General features: G+C 52.9%; 1 protein-coding gene across 1 annotated transcript; it reads left to right on the plus strand.

The window, feature by feature from the left end:
- The first annotated feature begins 12,852 nt into the window (after window positions 1-12,852).
- On the plus strand, window positions 12,853-18,484 carry Tcf15 (transcription factor 15). The gene is made up of 2 exons (XM_055618027.1): window positions 12,853-13,375; window positions 18,112-18,484. The coding sequence occupies exons 1-2, from the start codon at window positions 12,863-12,865 to the stop codon at window positions 18,184-18,186; spliced, it is 588 nt and encodes a 195-aa protein (XP_055474002.1). The 5' UTR covers window positions 12,853-12,862; the 3' UTR covers window positions 18,187-18,484.
- Window positions 18,485-19,173: the final 689 nt, after the last annotated feature.

Here is a 19,173-nt window from a genome sequence, read left to right on the forward strand (position 1 = left end):
GGTTGGCTACCATATCCCTGAGCTCCTTTAGGTCATCTGTTACTCATAGGACATGAAGATTCCCACCATGCCTGGCTGGCTTTCTGGGATGGAGAGGATGAAGCAGGGCAAAGGGAAGAACTAACAGACATGTCAGTAACATGTGGTGTCTTGAGCAGCAAAGAGCCATGGTATTAAATACAACAGACAGAAGGCAGCATGGGTACTTGAAAGAGGAGGCATTGGGCCAGGAAGCACCTGAATAGAACTTCTGCGCCATGGAGCATCATCCAGAAGTTCATGGCCCTTGAGCAGAGCATTTTGTGTTTGAGGAGCAGAGAAGAGGCCAGTGTGGTTGGCAAACAGCAGCAGGCAGAGAGAGTGGGTGATGGGACAGGAGAGGGGCCCATCGCACAGGGCTAGGGGCCATAGTCAGGATCTGGTTGTTGCTCCAGGGAGCTGGAGACCACCGGAGGGTTTGGTGAAGCGGGGAGGCCATGGCCTGATCTCTTCATTCAGAGGACTTCTGTGACCCTCATGTCAGTGACGCTCTGCATAATGAGGGAGTGCAACAGGGGACCATGAACCAACTGGGCTAAAGGAGTCCTCACAGGAGATGTAGGGAACAGGTCCCCACGGTAGAGGAGACTACATAAAAAGCTACCCCAAACCTCAGCATCTCAAAATGACACTAGTTTCATCAGCTCAGGAGTTCAGGCTGGACATAGCAGGAGAAAGAGCTGTCACAACCTTATAGGATCTTGGACCTCAAAGGCTGGGTGGAATCTACTGCTGATAGTTACAATTGTCAGGGGCCTCAGGACCAGAGGATTTAGCAAACAAGACCAATAACAGGAGTACTTCCATACATGCTAATGATCTACACAGGCTCAGGACACTTGGCCTTTGTAGAGCTCTGTACTCTGAGGACAGGATAGCCAGGGGAATCACCTCCGGAGTCATACAGTCACCTCTGCCCTTTTGCATTGGTCAAAGGCAACAAATGCCACCCAGATTCAAGTGGAGTGGCCACAACACCCCCAGCACTTTTCAAGGGAGACCACCTTCTAAAAGTACCACAAACACTTTGCATCTTTGAGACAAATTGAAGGTGGCCTTGTGGGAAGATGCTGGAGTATGGCATGAACTTAAAACTGGTTCTGCACTGCTCTTTACAGTGGGTGACATGGGCAGATCCCCTCATCCATGTGCAACAGGGTGACACTTGCATTGTCTTTCCTGACCAGGGAAATGCCTGTGAGGTGCCTGCTAGACAGAAAAAGTACCACTGTTAGCTGTGGACAGAGTACATGGGACAGAGACAGGACCTGAGCCATAGGCAGACGACTGGTAAGAACTCTTCTCTGTCCCTAATGTCCCAACTCACTTTAAGATAGGTGAGGAAGGTCACTTCTTTCTTGGACCTGCCCCCTTGCTCTCTCTCCGCAGGAATTGTAGCTGGTCTTAGGAAGACATCACTGGCCAGGAATTGGAACCTCAAAGATCCTCTGATAGATGCCCTGCCGGCTCTACCCCACCCCCAGGCCTGGGCTCTCCACAGCCCTTCAGTGGGAATTTCTCTGTGCAGCATGGAGTTCCGGTGGATTTTATGGGCCAGCCGCAAGCAGACAAATGGAGAAGAAAAACATCCCCCTGGAGCCCACTCGCCTCTCAGAACCTAGCTTCCGCTCAGCCGGAAGGATGCTGGGCTGTTTTAACCCTGTGAGGGAGGTGACCTCGGAGATGGATTCAAGACCCTCCCTGCTCCTGCCCTGAATTAACGCTGCTCTTTCCTAACGCTCAGCTTCCCCCAAACCTTTTGGCAAAGCTGTTTCAAAGGTCCCAGATCCCAGGTTGGTGAGTGAGATGGCTCAAGGATGAGGAAGCTTGCCCCCAAGCCTGACAGTTTGAGTTTGATCCTTGGACCCTACACGGTGGGAGAAGGGAACTGACTCCTGCAAGTTGTCTCCAGGCCTTGACACAGGCATAATGGCATGCACACCACAACCCCACAGCAAACAAACAAACAGATAAAAATTTTAAATCCCAGATGCCTATTTGTGATCACAGCACATCTACTTACTGGGAAGTCCAGTATGCCAGACTGGCAGCCAAGGGTCCTAGGAGAATGAGTCCACAGCAAACGCAGGAAGTAGGGGAGACAGGAGGGCCAGCATGGGTTTGCACTACACAGGAGGAGCTGGAGATCCAGCTGGGCCTGTCTGGTTGGAAAGATCTTAATCCTGACTTTGCAGACAGAGCTGTCTCTCTGCTACTGGCCTCATGAGAAAATGTGTGCCATCGGGTGGAGAGCATGCCAGGCATGCCCACTGCTGGCACTCGACTCTCAACAGCCACTGTTACTGTCACTGACCCCCTCACTTCCCTCCTCAAACCTGGCAGGGAGACCTCAGCACCCACATTTGATAAATGGCACAAGCTCCCTTACCTGCCCCGTGCTTCACTTTCCCACTTACCAACCAGGGTTTTGAGTACTGAGCATATGAAATGCCAGGCAGCCCCTACACAGATATAGCCCATGGCAGTTCAGTCTCCAAGTGGGTTCCCTCCTGAGGGGAACAGGGACTGTCTCTGACATGAACTCAGTGGCTCGCTCTTTAATCACCATCCCCTGAAGGGGGAGCAGCCTTACCAGGCCACAGAGGAAGACAATGCAGCCAGTCCTGATGAGACCTGATAGGCTAGGGTCAGAGGGAAGGGGAGGAGGACCTTCCCTATCTTTGGACTGGGGGAGGGGCATGGAAAGAGATGAGGGAGGGATGGTGGGGTTGGGAGGGGATAAGGGAGGGCGCTATAGCTGGGATGCAAAGTGAATAAACTGTAATTAATAAAAAAAATAAATTAATTTTTAAACAAGCAAAAGGGATACCCCAGTGAGCAGGGTAGAAGCTGCGGCTCCTGTGACCCAGTGTCTAAGGTCACAGAAGGTCACCTCCACCAAGTCACTAGAGCTGCCCCTTTGCCTGCCCACACAAGTGGTTTTTATTATGATATTTTCACATATGTCTATAATATAAGTTTGTTATAGTCACCCCCTTTCCCTTCTCTTGTCCCATTGATGCCCTTCCCCTTCCCAACTATTCTTCCTTCTGAACACAGCTTCCACCATTTAGGGAAGCTCCTCAAACAGGAAACTAAACAACTAAAAACAGCTTCAGGAAATCCCTGAAACCGACCAGATTCACTAGGCCCCTCCCTGCCAGAGTAAGTAATAAAAGCTGAGACTCTCTCTCAGAGGAGCTGAGCAGAGCTACAAAGAAGACTCTCAGGCAAGCCTAGGTGAAAAACCAGCCAAGCTCTCTGGAAGAGGTTTATACCACAGTCACTTGGAAAGGACACTCTCCAACCAGTTGAGCTGTCTGCAGGCTATGCAGTGTGCTCCAAGTTCCCAGCTTTGTCATCTGTCACCAATGCTGGGGTGGGTTTTAGTGATGCAGCCATCTTTGAATCATTTCTGCTTCCGTAAGTAACCCCTCACCTATACTCCTGTAAGAAATACTCCCCATGCCCCACAAAAAAAAAAACAAAAAAAAAAACCAAAAACAAACAAACAAACACAAAAAAAAAACCTCATTGGTTCACCAAGTTGAAGTATAGTGGTATATCCATACTTTGCTCTGTCATTGGTTCCCTATCTGGGGTAAATAGATGTGTTTGTTGCATTTCCCTGGGAAGTTGTGCCACACAACAGCGTGTGTGTGTGTGTGTGTGTGTGTGTGTGTGTGTGTGTGTGTGTGCGCGCACGCATGCGCACTACTGTGCATGTGAATGCAATGGTTTCATCAGGGTTGCTTACAGGAACATATGTAAGATGCTATCTACCCAACAACCATTAGCTTCCAGGAGACATGGGTCGTCATGAACCCCTCCATGATATGTTGTCGTTCCTGAGCCCAGGTGTCCAGGCGCTGATGTTGATGGGTGCTGGACTCAAGGAATGAAGCTTTAACCAGGCGGTGGGTCTGCAGGATTCCAGTTGAGCAGTGGGATTGAGTGGGGGGAAGAGGGGCGCCATATCAGTGATACAGCCTTTCTGCTGACAGCTCTTCCGGTAGAGCTGTCTTTACTGGGGGGAATAGAAGCTATGTAAACCTTGGGGAAATGGGGAGAGCTTTTCAGGCTAGTGAGCATCGTTGGCTGGGGCTGCATGGCGAGGAATTCCAGGTGCTAGGCTACCGGCTACCTCAAGAATTGTGAAGGTGGGGGTCTCCAAACTATGTGCACCAGGGGATGTAGGCACAGGACAGGGAAGGAGTGAGCCTCACTCCTGCCGGTCTCAGGATTGAGATTTTCAGCGTTTGGACACATCTGGGCCTTACTCTAGCTCCAGACTGGTTTCCCCAGTCCACACGCCCCACAGTGATAGGCTGTTGATTGGTCTCGTCTTGTGTGTGCTGCGTACAGGTGATCACAGCTGCTGTGGATTCAAGAATCTAACAGCCACATCAGGCTTGGCAGACTTCGTATGGGGGTTACTGTGGCAGTTTAAAGAATCATCAGAGATCCATCTGTCCCATCCTTCTACTCTTCCATCCTTGGGACTTCTGCTCTCACGACCTCAAACTGGCCACTGTGTCTCCAGGAATCCACCTGCATTCCAGTCAGGAAGAAGGGTAAGAGCTGGAAGCCGTCTCAGGAATCTCCGTGATTTCATTTAAGGAAGTGGTCCTCCCTAGGACTCTCTGTCGTCACCTCACCAGACACACTGAACCACACAGCCACCCCTAGTGTGAGGTAGGCTGATAAGAGGAGCATTTTCAGCTAGGCCGACTGTCACCCAAGACACGCTAGGATTCTGTTGAAGAGGAATGGCTAATGTGTAACAGAGAGCCACACCGGTACAGCCCCAAAATACACCTTTTGTACCAGGACCACCATGGACGACATGTGGTAGGTTGAAATGCTTTTGTATCATTAGGCAAACTCACTTAATGTAAACCTCTAAACAGCACCCAGACACTTCTCTCAGGAAGCCTTCCCAGATTTCTCTGGGTCTCACATCTCACTCATGTAAACTTTCATGAATATGATGACAAAATATCTTCGTAACTGGAGGTTTACTACTTTGAGGGTTCCTTAGTCTCTTCCATCCTTCTCCACCCTCCAGCCCCCCAACATAGGAAGCATAGAAGCAAAAGGAGGTGTTGTTATCATTAGACTACTTCCTGGTGATTAGGGGTGTCAGGTTCCTTGCGGCAGGGTTGATCTTTGCTGACAGGAAACTCAGTTTCTTTTTCCCGTCTCTTTGTGCATGATCACTTGACAAAACACAACAAACTACAACCAGCAGCAGCAGGAGGAGGAGGTAGAGGAGGAGCAGCGGCCTCTGCAGCACCTCTTGGAGCTCCAGCATTTATGTACCCTCTCAAGAGTCCCCAAAATTCCAAATGTCATACGTTTTCAGAAATGTATCTGCAGCTACAAATCACACTGCATAGTCCATTGCTGTGGACAAGCTAGAGCAGCCCCATATCCCATGCCTGGGATTAAAACAAAAACATATTCCCATAAAAGGTCTGTATTTTCAAAGAAACCAAACACTGTTCCTATATACCTGGAATGAACAGCTTAGAAGGATGAAGGATTTATTTGGACTCTGGTTTTGGAGGTTTCTGTCTATGCCTCCCAGAGCTATCTTTTTTTTGGACCTGGGATGAGGGTGGAACATGGTGGGGAAGCAGAATCACTCACTTCATGGCAGCCAAGAAGCAGAGAAAGACCAGAAAAGGATGGGGCCATGAGGCAGGCATCTTTCAAAGACCTGCTTGATGTCACCCACTTTCTCCGACCTGGCCCCACCTGTTAGTTTCCACATCCACCTACCAATGGCATCAAATTACAGATCTGTCGCTGGGGTCAGTCTTCATGAGCCAAGCATTTCCCCAAAGGCCACCGGCTGGCAAAAGGTCTTTTTGGAATCTTGGGGGCATTGAAACTGCAAACCTCTCTGAAATCCTCCTGTCCATGCAGGGCAAACCCTAGGCAAATGCTCTACCACAAAGCCACATCCTGGCCTTTACCATTCCCCTTGACCTCTTACATCATCTTGGTGGCTCCATCTCATTTGGAACTGGTGTCAAAGGCCAACCCCATCCAGCTAGGCACCGAGGTGGGTCAAACCATTGGTGCTTGGCTTCTCCCGGATAGCCTTTAGCAAGACTTATCCTTAGTGCTGCAGAGGGGGAATGTGTGGTGACACCAGCCTTCTCTCTTCCCTGCGAAGTTCTGTTCTGTCCCCAGACTTGCATCTTCTGCAGGACAAAATCAAACCATTACGGGTGATGATCAGATGCACTCCCCTGGGGCAGAGCTTTGTAAGCATCTGAGCTTGAACTTCCTGTGTGAGCAATGTATGAAGGATAACTCTGGTCATTCCCAGACGTTGGGCCCCAGCGAGTTACACAGCCTTCTGGTCCTCTAGTCTACTCATCTGCAAGATGACACGTTAGTATTCAGGGTTCTCTAGTCTACTCATCTGCAAGATGACATTAGTATTACGCTCACAAAGCCATTCCAAGGATTGAAGAAGGGAACCCATCACCGCTAAGGAGAGTGCTCGGTATATAGCAAGCTCTTCATGGTTTTATTTAAGGACAAAGGATGAGGCTCAGTTGGTAGGATGCTTGTCTGGAACGCATGATTCCCAGCACCACATAAAACTGGGCGCAGTGGTGCACAGCCGTAATCTTGGCTCTTAGATGTTGGAGGCAAGAGGATCAGCAGTTACCTTGGCTACACAGAAAGTTCGAGGGGAGCTCTGGCTAGATGAAACCATATCAAGTGTATATGTTATCCCAATATACACTGTGTGTTCAACGAGTGCCAGGAAGCACATTTTTCTCCAACATAGACACTGTAGTGTCCCTTAAAGGGTAGAGCTCTGGCCATATGTATATGTCCCTGTAAACCTTCTTCTGCCCCATGACCAGCACTCACGTACCCACGTCTGCCTTGCTCTTACCACACAGGTTCCCAGGAAAGAGAAACCAAGCCTGATAGCCCAGGTCTGTAATCCCAGCTACTCAGGAGGCAGGAGGATCATGAGTTTCAACCTGGGCTACACAGAAAGTTCCAAGTTACACTGGCTGACAGTTTCATCCTCTCAAGAAAGAGGATGAAAGGGGATGAGGAGAAAGGGGAGAAAATAATAAAGGAAAGGTAAAAGAAAGAAAAGAAAAAAGACAAAACAAAACAAAAGCTACAGGCTGAACGGAAGCCCCAGGAGTTCATTTGCTGCAAGACTTTTTCAGAGCCTTTAATATGCTGCATCGCTCTAGGGCCTTTAACTTTTATTTTCAGCTTAGAACCCTAAGCACCTGCCAGAGCCACTGCTTCCAGAAAGACATCCTCAAAAATGGCATGGAAAATAATTATAGTGGTGAAATCACAGGCATTTCAGTGGGACAAAGCAAGAGAAGATTGTCCCCTGTCTGCTTCTGCACTTGACAACTTTCTGTCTGTGTGACCTTAAGGAAACCCTTGGGAGGGCCCGAATAGTGGGTGCCTGGCTGTTGCAAACAGCGTATTCCTAAACTCACAGAGCCCTCCCGACCATGAGGTGCCTTTACTGAGGTCCCTGTTCTACAGGTGGAAAAACTGAGATGCAGTTCCTAAGCTCACGTGGCAGGAAGTTCTAGTGACAACAGTGTGATGCTTCGCCCTCTCAGGAGTGGGTATGGCTTTCAGCAGGCTGCATGGTTCCCATGACCCATTCTTGCTTTCTTCTTTGGTAATAGCAGCCCAGTACTCCATTACATGCATGATCCCCGGCAATGAAGACTTATTTTAGTCAAACCACAAGACTTGGCCAGTGGGAGGTGAGCAGAAGTGAGGCTATAACTCCCAGACAAGTGTCCTCCTCCTTGTGCTTCTAACTAGCCCCACTCCTGCCTCCCCCCCACACCCCAGCTGCAATGCAGACAGCATGGATTTCAGCAGCCATTCTGGTCCATGATGCGGCCTAAGGAATGGAAGACACATCCAGCAAGCCGAGAGGTGGCAACAGGGCCTGCTTTATTGGCTGAGCGCAGCACAGGAAAACACCTTCAACACACAGGCTTGCAGCACCGATGCTGTTTTTCATCTGTCCATTGGGCCTGGTCAGTGGCCAGGCTATGTCGTTACAAAACTTTTAGGCTGCTCACGTGGACATCCTGCAACTGTGTGCTGCTGTACTCAGTGACAGCTCTGACCTTCCAGTCATATCTGCCAGGAGGAAAGATTAACATATGCAGCTAAAATTACTGTTGTTATCAGTTCTCTCTCTTTGAACCTGTGTTGACCATCTTTGTTGTTTGTTAGGATTTCTGCAACTGAGGACTTCAGGATCCAGGTTGGGGAGGTGGCTCAGTTGATGCGAATTTGAGAACGATCCCCCAAACCCTCATTTAAAAGGCTACATGAGGGTCTGAAAATGGGCGCATGCGTTAAGAACACCAGCTGCTCTTGCAGAGGACCCATGTTTGATTTCTAGCACCCAGAGCCAACTCCAGTTCCAGGGTATTCGATGCCCTCTTTTGGCCTCTGAGGGCGCCAGGCATGCATGTGGTACAGACATACATGCAGACGAAACATCCACGCGTGTGATGTGATGGCACACTTGTAATCCCCATGCCGGGAACAATGACAGGCAGATCCCAGTGGCGAAGAAGCGGATGGCCATAGGTTGGGGTTTGTAGCCCATTCATTCATTCATTCATTCATTCTGACATGCTCGTTATGGCACAGTGTGCCAGGCTCCGGCCCAGAGTGCTTTCCTGCACTGCCTGACTCGACAATGTGCCATCTGTTAAGGAAGGAAGCCGGAGATGGAGAACAAGCATGTCTGGCATCCATTTCTCTCTCATGAGGAAGCTGGCTAATTCTAAGCGCCAGGGGAGACATGGAGAAGTGGACCCCACATCTTGCTGAGGGGCGTGTGGATTGAGACAGGGTGTGGCTCTTTGTGCCCACAGTCATGCAGTTCTGGTGTGAGCATCGTAAAGTCCCACGCATGAGCACAGTCACACATCCACACGTACAAACACATGCACACAAACACATATGTACACAGAGGAGTCACTGAGTCATGTAGCGGAAGTTCGCTTCTCTTTGCTTAGGGAGAAGCCAGAGGAAGCCACCAGAGTGCACTACTAAAGATGGAAGTCTGGTGATGAGGGTTTACCACACGTGCCAAGCAGCAATGAACATGTGAGATTCCGTGCACAGGACAGTGGCAAGGAAACAAAATCAAGCAAAAGGAAATCCTCCAAGAAGCTGCTCTGTGGAAAGTACCATCTGCAGTTTGACCCTCTCACACAAACCAGCACCATAGGTAATTAGTAAGGACACACATGTATCCAGAGTACATTTCTGAAGCAATGTCAGTGGGGTTGATTTGAGAGGAACTGGAGAGCGCTTAGACTCAAAAAACATTGGATGCACTATGAAAGTCTTAATAAAAAGTATATTTAATAAAATTAGTCAAGTGGTCATCTATATGGGGAACTAGAAAAAGAACTCATGAGAGATCATAAGATGCTACATCGGGGTGGGGGTGGGTGGGGCCACAGACAGGCTACAGTGAGAAGCCGCACTAAACCCAAGCACATTTGTAGTCTGGCCCTATCCAAAGGAACAGGATCTCCAACCGAGAAGGATGGCGAGACAAAGACGCAGAGGTTCCATAGCTGGTGCCTCTGAATAAATGAGCATGCTTCTGTGGCACAGAAAACCAGGCTATGCCCAGGCAGGAGACAAGGGCCGGCTGCTGCTCCCCAGGCCTGGAACTCTCCCACACTTGCTGAGTGCCCTCCAGCCAGCCCTCACACCCACTGGACTGTGCCAGCTGAGGCAGAAGGAGGGCTCTGGAGTCAGACCACCTGAGCTCCTGGAAAAGCAAATCACCTTTCCAGCCTTGATGAACCTAAGTGTTTAGGCCTATAAAATGGGTAGAGTTGTGCTAATGAGGCAGCAATGGGCAGGAAGTATAGCGAGCACAATCTGCAAAGTCCCTCTCCCATGGAGCTTTTATTCTGGTGGAGACAGATGTGGGAAGAGGGGAAGAATGTGTTTGCAGTTGCATTCCCAGCACCCAAACTGCTGAGTGTCTTCCCACTGCTGAGAGAAAAAAAAAAAAAAAAAAAAAAGGCAACTCGAGGAGGAAAGGGTTGATTTCAGCTCACATTCGAGGTAGCCTTTGGCACAGCAAGGGAACCACAGCGACAGGAGCTTGAGGCAGCCAATCACATTGCATCCACAGTAGGGGGGGCGGGGTGCTGCTGGGTGCATGCTTCAGCTCCCTCCTCTTTTGGTGGGGGAGTTGAGACAGGGTTTCTCTCTGTAGCCTTGGCTGTCCTGGACTCACCCTGTAGACCAGGCTGGCCTCGAACTCACAGAGATCTCCCTGCCTCTGCCCCCGCAGTGCTGGGGCTGCCACCACCACCCTCCTTTTCACTGGTCCAGAGCCCCAACCTGTGAAACAGTGCTCCTCACACTCAGGGTCCTCGCACTTCAGTTTACCCAAGAAAGAAGAACCTTCGCCGGCATCCTCACAGGTCCGTTTCCTAGTGATCCTAGATTTTGTCCCGTTGACGATCAACACCGACGGTCACAGTCACTCAGCTAATATCTGCAGACTAGTATTTCATAGTGTCTCTCGGCAGATAGCTAGAAAGAGGTGTGGGGTACTGCAGGTGAGAGGGACGGTTACTGTGCTGGCCCTGCCAGTCAGGGAACACCCCTGACAGAGATGATATTCGGAGGAAGTGAGGGGATCCGCTCCAGGTATGTCTGGAGACTGTTGTAGTCACAGACGTGGGCTGGGCGTGGGGGTGGGGCGGGGATAGAGAAGCCAGAGTAGCTGGAGCGGAGGGAGGGACACAGGAGGGACAGAAGCGTCTGAGTCTCTCCCACAGATGGGCCAAGCACGCAGCAGAAGCTCTGGTCCACCTCTGGTGACAAGTCTTGGGTAAAATAACACAAACTCCACTTCTTTTGCTGTATGCCAGGCCCCGATTTCTTGCCATTGAATCTAGGGACTGTCACTGGCCCTACGAATGGGAGATATTCTTAGCCCCATTTTCCAGAGCAGCCAGACAAGACGCCCCAAGAAGCCGCTGGCCTTGAAGTGGAGCCAGATCTCTTTGATGCCAGACCCCGGCTGTCTCTGACCACATTGTCCTAAAATTCTTTGTTTACAGCTCGCTTTCCTCTGCCGCAGCCAGGCACTCGGTCTCATTCATGGTTTTATTTTACTTCCAAGGTCCCTTGTGTCCAAACCTGCTCAAAAGAGCAATTGAATGAATGAGCCTTTCGGGGGCGGGCCCTCCCGCCTCTCAGGCATCTCCAGTTTGGATCTGGAATTGGGAGAGGGCTGGACAGGAATTCCAAGCCTCCAGAGGGTCAGGAGCAGAGGGGAGGGGGAAACCGGGAGAAAGCGAAAGTGAAGGGAGCTGGAAGCCCCCGTCAGGAGGCGCAGACAGGGAAGGAAATCTCCGGGTCAGTAATAATTCATGGGCTCAGGAAGCAGCCCCGGCTGGAGCCCTGGAGCTGCGTTTGCGGCCGGCCCTGTGGGGAGGGGCCTGAGGAGACTCCTTACTAAAGCCCAGCCTGGCTGGGTCACGGTCAAACGGTATGGGGGCTGGGGAACCAGGTGTGGGGACAGGCTATCCCTACAGAACTTGGACTCTGAAGACTAGGGTTTCCTCTCCCCTCTGCTCCGACGTAGGCCCCTTTCAGGACTAGATCGGGGGCTGGGAAACACAGCCCTTGGAGCTGGAAGGGGTCTTCCAGAAAACCAAGAAGCTCCTCCAAGCCTTCGCTCTCCGCAGCTCTGACCACCATTTGAGGGCGGGGGAGAGGGGAGCGGGGCAGGGGGGACGGCAAAAAGTTATTTTCAAAGCCAAGTGGATGCTTATTTGACCAGTACTGGGATGGCACTGAGAAGCAGGTATGCTGTGACGAGGACCCCAGTGACCATCATCTGCTCAGTTAATCCCCCTAGGTCCTTGACGGAAGAGAATGCCCACACTTCGTTCTGAAATTCCTGAAAAAGCGGGGAGAGGCGCCGACAGGAGATGAGTCAAGCCTGTGGGGATCCCCAGAGTGGTGGCCACCTGCACATCGCGGGCACCGCCCTACAACTTCAGCAGACACAAAGCTGTCCTGTTGGCTCCAAAGTCTCAGAAGGAGCAGTTAATTTCGCTCTGGTCTTTATCTTCCATGCCTGACATATAGCAGAGCCCCGCCAAATAGGTGTTAAGTGACTGAATGGGACTTGGGTGTTTGTTTTGCTGGAAAGGGGGGCGGGATTGTCGTCTTCGCTCTCCTGGGACAGAGCCAGCATCAGAGTGCACGCTGGTGAGCTCGTATAAAAATGCAGTTTCCTGGGCCACACTCCGAACGGCTGAAGGAACGGCTGAGGGTGAGAGGCTCTCGGTCCAAAGCAGGGCCCTGGCCGCGGTTCTGACGGTACACGGAAATTGCTGGGACACTGGGTTAGACCTTGGAGCGCCAGGGGATGCTCACATCGGGACGGAGGAAACAGACCGTGCTAGCTTGTCGTGCTAACCTGCCAGCGGTCTCCCAGGGGTCTAGATCTGCGCTCCCGACCAGCCTGAGCACAGAGCCTTCGGTAGGGCCCGGAGCTTCGGGGCCACTTTCAACTGGGGACGCCGAGAGGCAGGCACAACGTCATTGGCTGGGCCCGGGCGGGGCGGGGCGGGGCGGAGGGCGCCCCATTGGCCCCGCCGGGGCCGCCTCGTGATTGGCTCCTCCCCCGGCTATAAGGCGACGGCCGGCGCGGCTGTGGGAGCGCGCGGGAGCGCACGGCGGGGGCGGCGGCTCGGGGTCCAGGCGGACGGAGGCCCGCGGCCGGGCGCCCATGGCGTTCGCGCTGCTGCGCCCGGTAGGCGCGCACGTGCTGTACCCGGACGTGCGGCTTCTGAGCGAGGACGAGGAGAACCGCAGCGAGAGCGACGCGTCGGACCAGTCGTTCGGCTGCTGCGAAGGGCTGGAGGCGGCCCGGCGCGGCCCGGGTCCCGGGGGCGGGCGGCGGGCGAGCGGCGGCGCGGGCCCCGTGGTGGTGGTGCGGCAGCGACAGGCGGCCAACGCGCGCGAGCGGGACCGCACGCAGAGTGTGAACACGGCCTTCACCGCCCTGCGCACGCTCATTCCCACCGAGCCGGTGGACCGAAAGCTGTCCAAGATCGAGACGCTGCGTCTGGCGTCCAGCTACATCGCGCACCTGGCCAACGTGCTGCTGCTGGGCGACGCGGCCGACGACGGGCAGCCGTGTTTCCGCGCGGCGGGCGGTGGCAAGAGCGCGGTCCCCGCCGCCGACGGCCGTCAGCCGCGCTCCATCTGCACCTTCTGTCTCAGCAACCAGCGCAAGGGGGTGAGTGCGCAGCTCGCCTGCCCGCTGCAGCCGGGAGATCTGGCTTGGGGGCGGGGGCGGGCCTCCCCAAGAGAAGGGGAATCGACCTCGGAGCAGTGGCAGGGACAGTGTCTCATGCCCTAGCATTAAAGTGGAGCACAGCCTCTTGCTCAGTCACTAGACAGAAAGGGTAGAGGGGAGCCCAGAAAACTCTGGTCCCACTTGATTGCGCCTTGAGAGGTGCCTGCACTTTGGGACCTTCCTCTTGGCCTGATGCTTGCCCTCTGGGCACTTCAGATAAAGGCACTGCTCACATTTACAGGAAGCAGGCTCACCCTGAATAAACACCTTTAATAAATCCAGGTCCTAAGACCTGAACCAGGAGCAGGAGACTGAGAAGAAGATGGGAACAGGTACCTGTACGCGAGAGCCTGAGACCTCAGCCTGTGTGCAGGAAGGGGTCCGGGAAGAGTGCCCAGCACTAAGAAGGGTGTGGAGTTTGGAGGGGACGCTGTTGTCTGCTTGTGGCTAAGTTAAGAGGCTGGCTGGGCACTGGGGAGCCACAAGTCTCTTTGCACAGGCTTGCTTGGCCCTAGGCTCTCACCCTTTCCAGCCTGGGCTTTTCTTACATCGAGGAAGACAGTTTGTGTGACTGACTTAGATCAGCAGCTGCTGTTTACATCTGGGGAAACTGAGGCTCAGAAAATATTGGCTTGCTCTCCATAGCCATTGAGGGAACGGACCATGAGAACTGTATTCGGTCCCCTTCAACTCAGCACACTGCTTCCCAGCTCCACCCTGGGAAGGCCTCAGTGGCCTGGCCTCGGACCAGCCCTCTGGCTCAGACTCCCAGACTGTCTTCCCAGGCCTCGGGTGCCTCTGTTTCTCTGAGTGACTCTTCTTAACCTCTGCCTGGTACGCTTTTAAGAGTCCTGTCAGTGTCCCAGGGGGGGGAGGGAAGTCAAAGCAAGTCTTCAGGTGTGCATCTGGGATGCAAACGCTAGCTGGGCCCACCACAGTACTCCTCTCAGGCCTGTCACCCATTCATCCAGCCCAGCTGTTCCTAACCACCCAGCTCTGAAGCAAATGTGGTCCCTACCTACCAGCCAGCCAGGGACTCCCAGGGTAGCATGAGGCCAGGCGTGGTGGTGCATGCCTTGAGTCCCAGCAGAGGCAGGCGGAGCTCTGTGAGTTCAAGACCAGCCTGATCTACAAAGCTAGTCCAGGATAGCCAAGACTACACAGAGAAACCCTGTCTCGAAAAAAGAAAACAAAACAAAAAAGAATCCAGTATAGCATCAGACTAGGGCAGAAGGAGGAAGGCAAGGATACTGTGGTTTGATGGGCCTTTGAGAGCCCAGGGGTAAGCCCAGCCCCAGAGTGAGACTGAAGAGCTTCTATACTAAGTTCCTAAAAGACGTGTGGAAACAGGCAGCACTCAGATAAAGGGGTGGGAAAGAGTGATTTAGAGCGTGCGTAGTAAGGCCTGGCGTTTGCAGTGAACCTTCCTATAACACGATTCTTTAATACAGTTGCTCATGTTGTGGTGACATGCACACACACATACACACACGCGCGTGCGCAGCATGAAAGTATTTTGCTGCTACTTCATAACTGCAATGTTGCCACTGTTATGAATCATAATGTAAATATCTGATATACAAGATATTTGACCCATGGGAGAGGGTTGCTCCACCCCCCCCGCAAGGGGTCACGACCCTCATGTTGAGAACTGATGGCATAGACAAAGTTGCGGTAAGTGGGAAGATAGTAAAGGCAGAGATAGACTGCAGTCGCAGGAGTCTTCCAGGTACTGATCTTCGCTCAGCACTCTTTATTTAGGTCCCTTGACAGGTGGAGAAGGAGCCCTGTGGCCGTCCGCACCTGCGTGGATAGGCTGTCCTTGCTCAAGGTGCACGGCAGTGATAGAGCAGGACTGGCATCTGGCCTAGCTAACTGGAACGGGGGGGGGGGGGGGGGGGCACAGCAGGAGGTCCCTGTGCCTGAAGGCTGCGGAGAAGGTCCATCCATGCCCACCACCACCTCTGTCAGAAAGGGGGCTCCTTTGTAGGACTGGGGACTGCCCTGTGGTTCACAGGGCCTGGCCTGAGCCTGACTTTGCCTTGGAATCTGTCTGTGGGATTAAGAACTCAACCAAATTTGGATGTAGAAACCAGGCTCCGTCACACAAGCTCCTCTGGGGATAGGCCAGAGGGGTGAGTCTCAACAGTGCTGGGCCCTCCACAGCTTGTCTGGAGGATATCACATGTTTTGGGGAGCCCCTACACACTTCTGAGCTCTGAGGTCAAGAAGGTCCCAGACCCCACTCCTTCCCAGGCCACTACCTCCCTCTGATCTTGAATGGTCTGAGGTCAGGGTTGCCATGGACACTGTCCCCTGCAGCTCCTTCCTGCTCAGGGGTGGGTGAGGGTTACCTCTGTGGTGGCAGTGTGGAGTGGAAAGCGGGTTCTTGTCTCTGCCCTGTTTTCCCTTCTGTCACCTGGGAGTAGAGCTGGATGGGACCATTCTGTTCCCTGTTGTTGATGTGCCCAGCTCAACAGCAGAGGGCTGACAGGTGCCAGGAGGTGCCACTGGACGATGCTGATAATCGTATTATAAATGTTTATTGACCCTTTACTGTGTTCTTCAAGCTGTACTGAGCTTTTCTTGGTGAGCGTGGTGGCTCAGGCCTGTAACCCCAACTACACAGAAGGACCCCAGGTACATGGCCTACAGGGCAACCGTCTGGAAAAGTAAAAACAAGGCAGGACCTACTTACCTGCCACAAACTAGGATGTGGGTTCCATCTACCGTACCACACACCCAAAGAACTTTACCTGTTCGTGTCTGTCACCTATGTGTCCCCTGCATTAGCTTGTTTATCTATGAAGTATTGCCAAGCTACAGATGGGGAAACTGAGGCTCAGTCCAGCACTGAATCCGTGTTAGAGCAGGAGCATCCCTGCTGTACCTGTACCTGGCTAGAACCTCTTCTCAGGGTTCTTGGCAGTAGACACAGCTGTGTGCTCATTCCACTGTACCCTGGGCGCGGGTGGGCAGGGGGGTGGCCTCCATTCCACAGATGAAGAAACTGAGGCTCAGGGAGGTGAACTGTTCCAGCAGCATTCCCACGAAACCCAGTTCTCTGCATGACCTCCAGACTCAGGATAGGAGATGCGGTGTTCCTTGTCTCTGAGGACCCAAGAGTGAAGTTGGGGGGGGGGATTCTGTTCTCCCTCTCCCTGCCCCATCCAACCTTCTCAACTACTCCTGCCAGAGTCTGTCTGAGAAGCCCAAGCCCCAGGCTCTGCTGGGACCATGGCCTCAGCCCTCAAAATAGCCCTGCCTGTGAATGAACATACTGTCCCTGGGCCCAGAGAGCCTCCAGGGAGGCTGGGCTCACATCTGGATGGATCTGCCCCAACCTGGGCTGGGGCAGAGGCAGGAGACAGCAGAGGCAGGGCTCGCAGATGGTCCCCTGAGGTCACCAGCTCAGCCACACCCAGCCGACTGAACACTTGCTGTGATATTGCATTCTGTACGGGGCCTGGAAGTGGGGCGGCTTGACAGGCAGTGGGGTTCTCCCTAGCTCTTACTAAGCAGCTGGTGTCTCTGGGCCAGTTAACTCAACATTGGAGTCCTCAGAAGAGGGACTGCTATGCTGAGCATGGGCGCTGGCCTGTAACCCAGCACACTGGTGAGTGGGGCAAGGCTGAAGCATGGGTGGCTCCAGGGAGGGCACCAGCAGCCTAACGCAGCACTGGCACCTGCAAGGCTCCAGCCCCACTCTGGGATAACGCCCTTCCCTGCCACTTCCTGGACTCTGGGGCAGACAGGGACAAAAAGGTAAACCTCGCCTCCCTCCTTGGCTCACACCAGGGATGTCCCCAGTAGCAACAAGTGGGAGACAGTCTCGTTCATAGAAACCTTCCTGGGAAGACCAGAGGCAAGGGCATGCTCCCTGCACTGGGAGACCCTGGGTGAAGGCAAGGAGGCCAGAAGCCTTCTGTCTGCTTTTGAGGGTGGCCTAGGTAATGGCTGGGCACGGGCACACACACACCTCATGTGGTTTTCTCAGGTAGCACCTGGAACTGGTGGGAGAGTTTTCTTACCCCTGGATGTAAAATATGCTTTACAGGGTGTAAAAATTGTATGGCCTTGGGGTGTAGCTCAGTGGTAGAGAATATACTTACCATGTACATAGTCCTGAGTTCAATCCGCAGCGCCTCCTGTCCAACATGTATAGGTGTGTCTACTGTGTGTGTGTGTGTGTACACATTTGTACAAAATCGGAGGGGAGTATTTTTGTTTTGTTTTTGAGAAGAGTCATTAGGTAGCTTGTCTGGTTTGGAAGACCAGGCTATGTAGACCAGGCTGACCTCAACCTCACGGGCAAGCCTCCTGTCTCTGGAATTCCAGGCTTCCAGATTCCAGGCATGTGCCAGCATGTATCAGATTTCTTAAGGCAACAGATCTTCAGGTGGCAAAGGAGCGGAAAATGTAAACTGTTGTAAAGGAAGCGTGCCCCTGATGTCGCCTCTCCGGCAATGGCTTGCACATGTGCTCTCTCCAGAAGTGGCACATGCTCTCCTCTGCCCTTGCTGCTGTCACTAAACACTGTCACTCCATGGCGCGCAGTGTCACTCTGGAGTCTCGTCTGCCTTTCCAACAGTGGGCTTACTGCGGGGCGGAACGTCCCTGGGCCTCCATCATAGTTCCCCGGGCTCATCCTCCTGCCATGTCTTTCTCTCCTGCAGGGCAGCCGTCGTGACCTGGGGGGCAGCTGCTTGAAGGCGAGGGGGGTAGCACCACTCCGAGGCCCTCGGCGATGAGTCTGGGTTCTTTCAGTGTTTGCTCCAAGAAGGACTCCGGAGAAAGCAGCCAGGAGCCAGCCCCTAGCTGGACAGGGGGGAAGATTCCAGAAGCCCAAGCCACTCCTGCTTTGTGTAGGGACCAGAGGACAATGGCCTGCACACAGGGCCCACCCTGGAGAGCCACGAGGACCCATCTAGCCATCCAGGCCTAGATGGCCGGGGACAAGGCAGAAGTTTTGGAAAACCAAAGACTATTTTTGAAAGTGTGTGCGTGTGCTTTGAGTGAATGTGATGTGAGAGAGTTGGTGGGGTTAAAATAAAGGTATTTTTAAATAAATGGTGTATGTCCCAGCTAAGGAAGGGGAGGTGGTGTGGACAGTGGGCCTGCATACAAAGCCCTTTCTAGGACTTAGACCGTCACAGCTGTGGCAAAGGCTCCATGTTTGGATGGGAAGCTGTAGGCAGGCTCTCCTCACAGCCTTCTTTTGGCTCCTTTTTATGAGCACCATTGGTGGTAGCCAGAGAAATCCGCATTGTATTCATTTCTGTGTAAAGAATAGATCCACGGTGCAAATCCAACAGCTACTAGAGGGCTTGTGGTATAGAGTCTGCCCTGTCACCCCCGACCAGGTTCTCATTCACGCTGTCTGTCACAGGCCTTTGTGATGTTCCCCGCTCCCCTGAGTGGAGCTTGCTGAGGTCTGCAGTCAGTCTGGAGTTGGCCCCATTCCTCTCTTAGCTGCTTATGCTTGCTGCCTTCTGTGTGCTGTGCTGTGAGCCGCCTCTCACTGTGACATGACCACCCAGCCCTCAAGATTTACCTCAAGTGCTGAAGGCAGGAGCCCTTACCCACCGTAGTTTGGAGAGACTGGCATATGATACCTTGAGATCTGTCCACTTTTAAAACCCAAGTCAGGGGCCATTGAGATGGCTCAGCCAGTAAAGGCACTTGCCACCAAGCTTGGCCACCTTAGTTCAACCCTGGACACACACATGGTGGAAGGA

The sequence above is a fragment of the Psammomys obesus genome, unplaced genomic scaffold, assembly GCF_907164565.1.
Source record: "Psammomys obesus unplaced genomic scaffold, mPsaObe1.curated_primary_1811, whole genome shotgun sequence".
NCBI classification, from domain to species: domain Eukaryota; kingdom Metazoa; phylum Chordata; class Mammalia; order Rodentia; family Muridae; genus Psammomys; species Psammomys obesus.

What these genes read in the sequence shown, in the direction of transcription:
- Tcf15 (XM_055618027.1), top strand. Translation starts at nt 12,863, where the DNA reads ATGGCGTTCGCGCTGCTGCGCCCGGTAGGCGCGCACGTGCTGTACCCG. An exon ending in TCAGCAACCAGCGCAAGGGG is followed by an intron (nt 13,376 to 18,111) that starts GTGAGTGCGCAG and finishes TCTCTCCTGCAG; the next exon opens with GGCAGCCGTCGTGACCTGGG.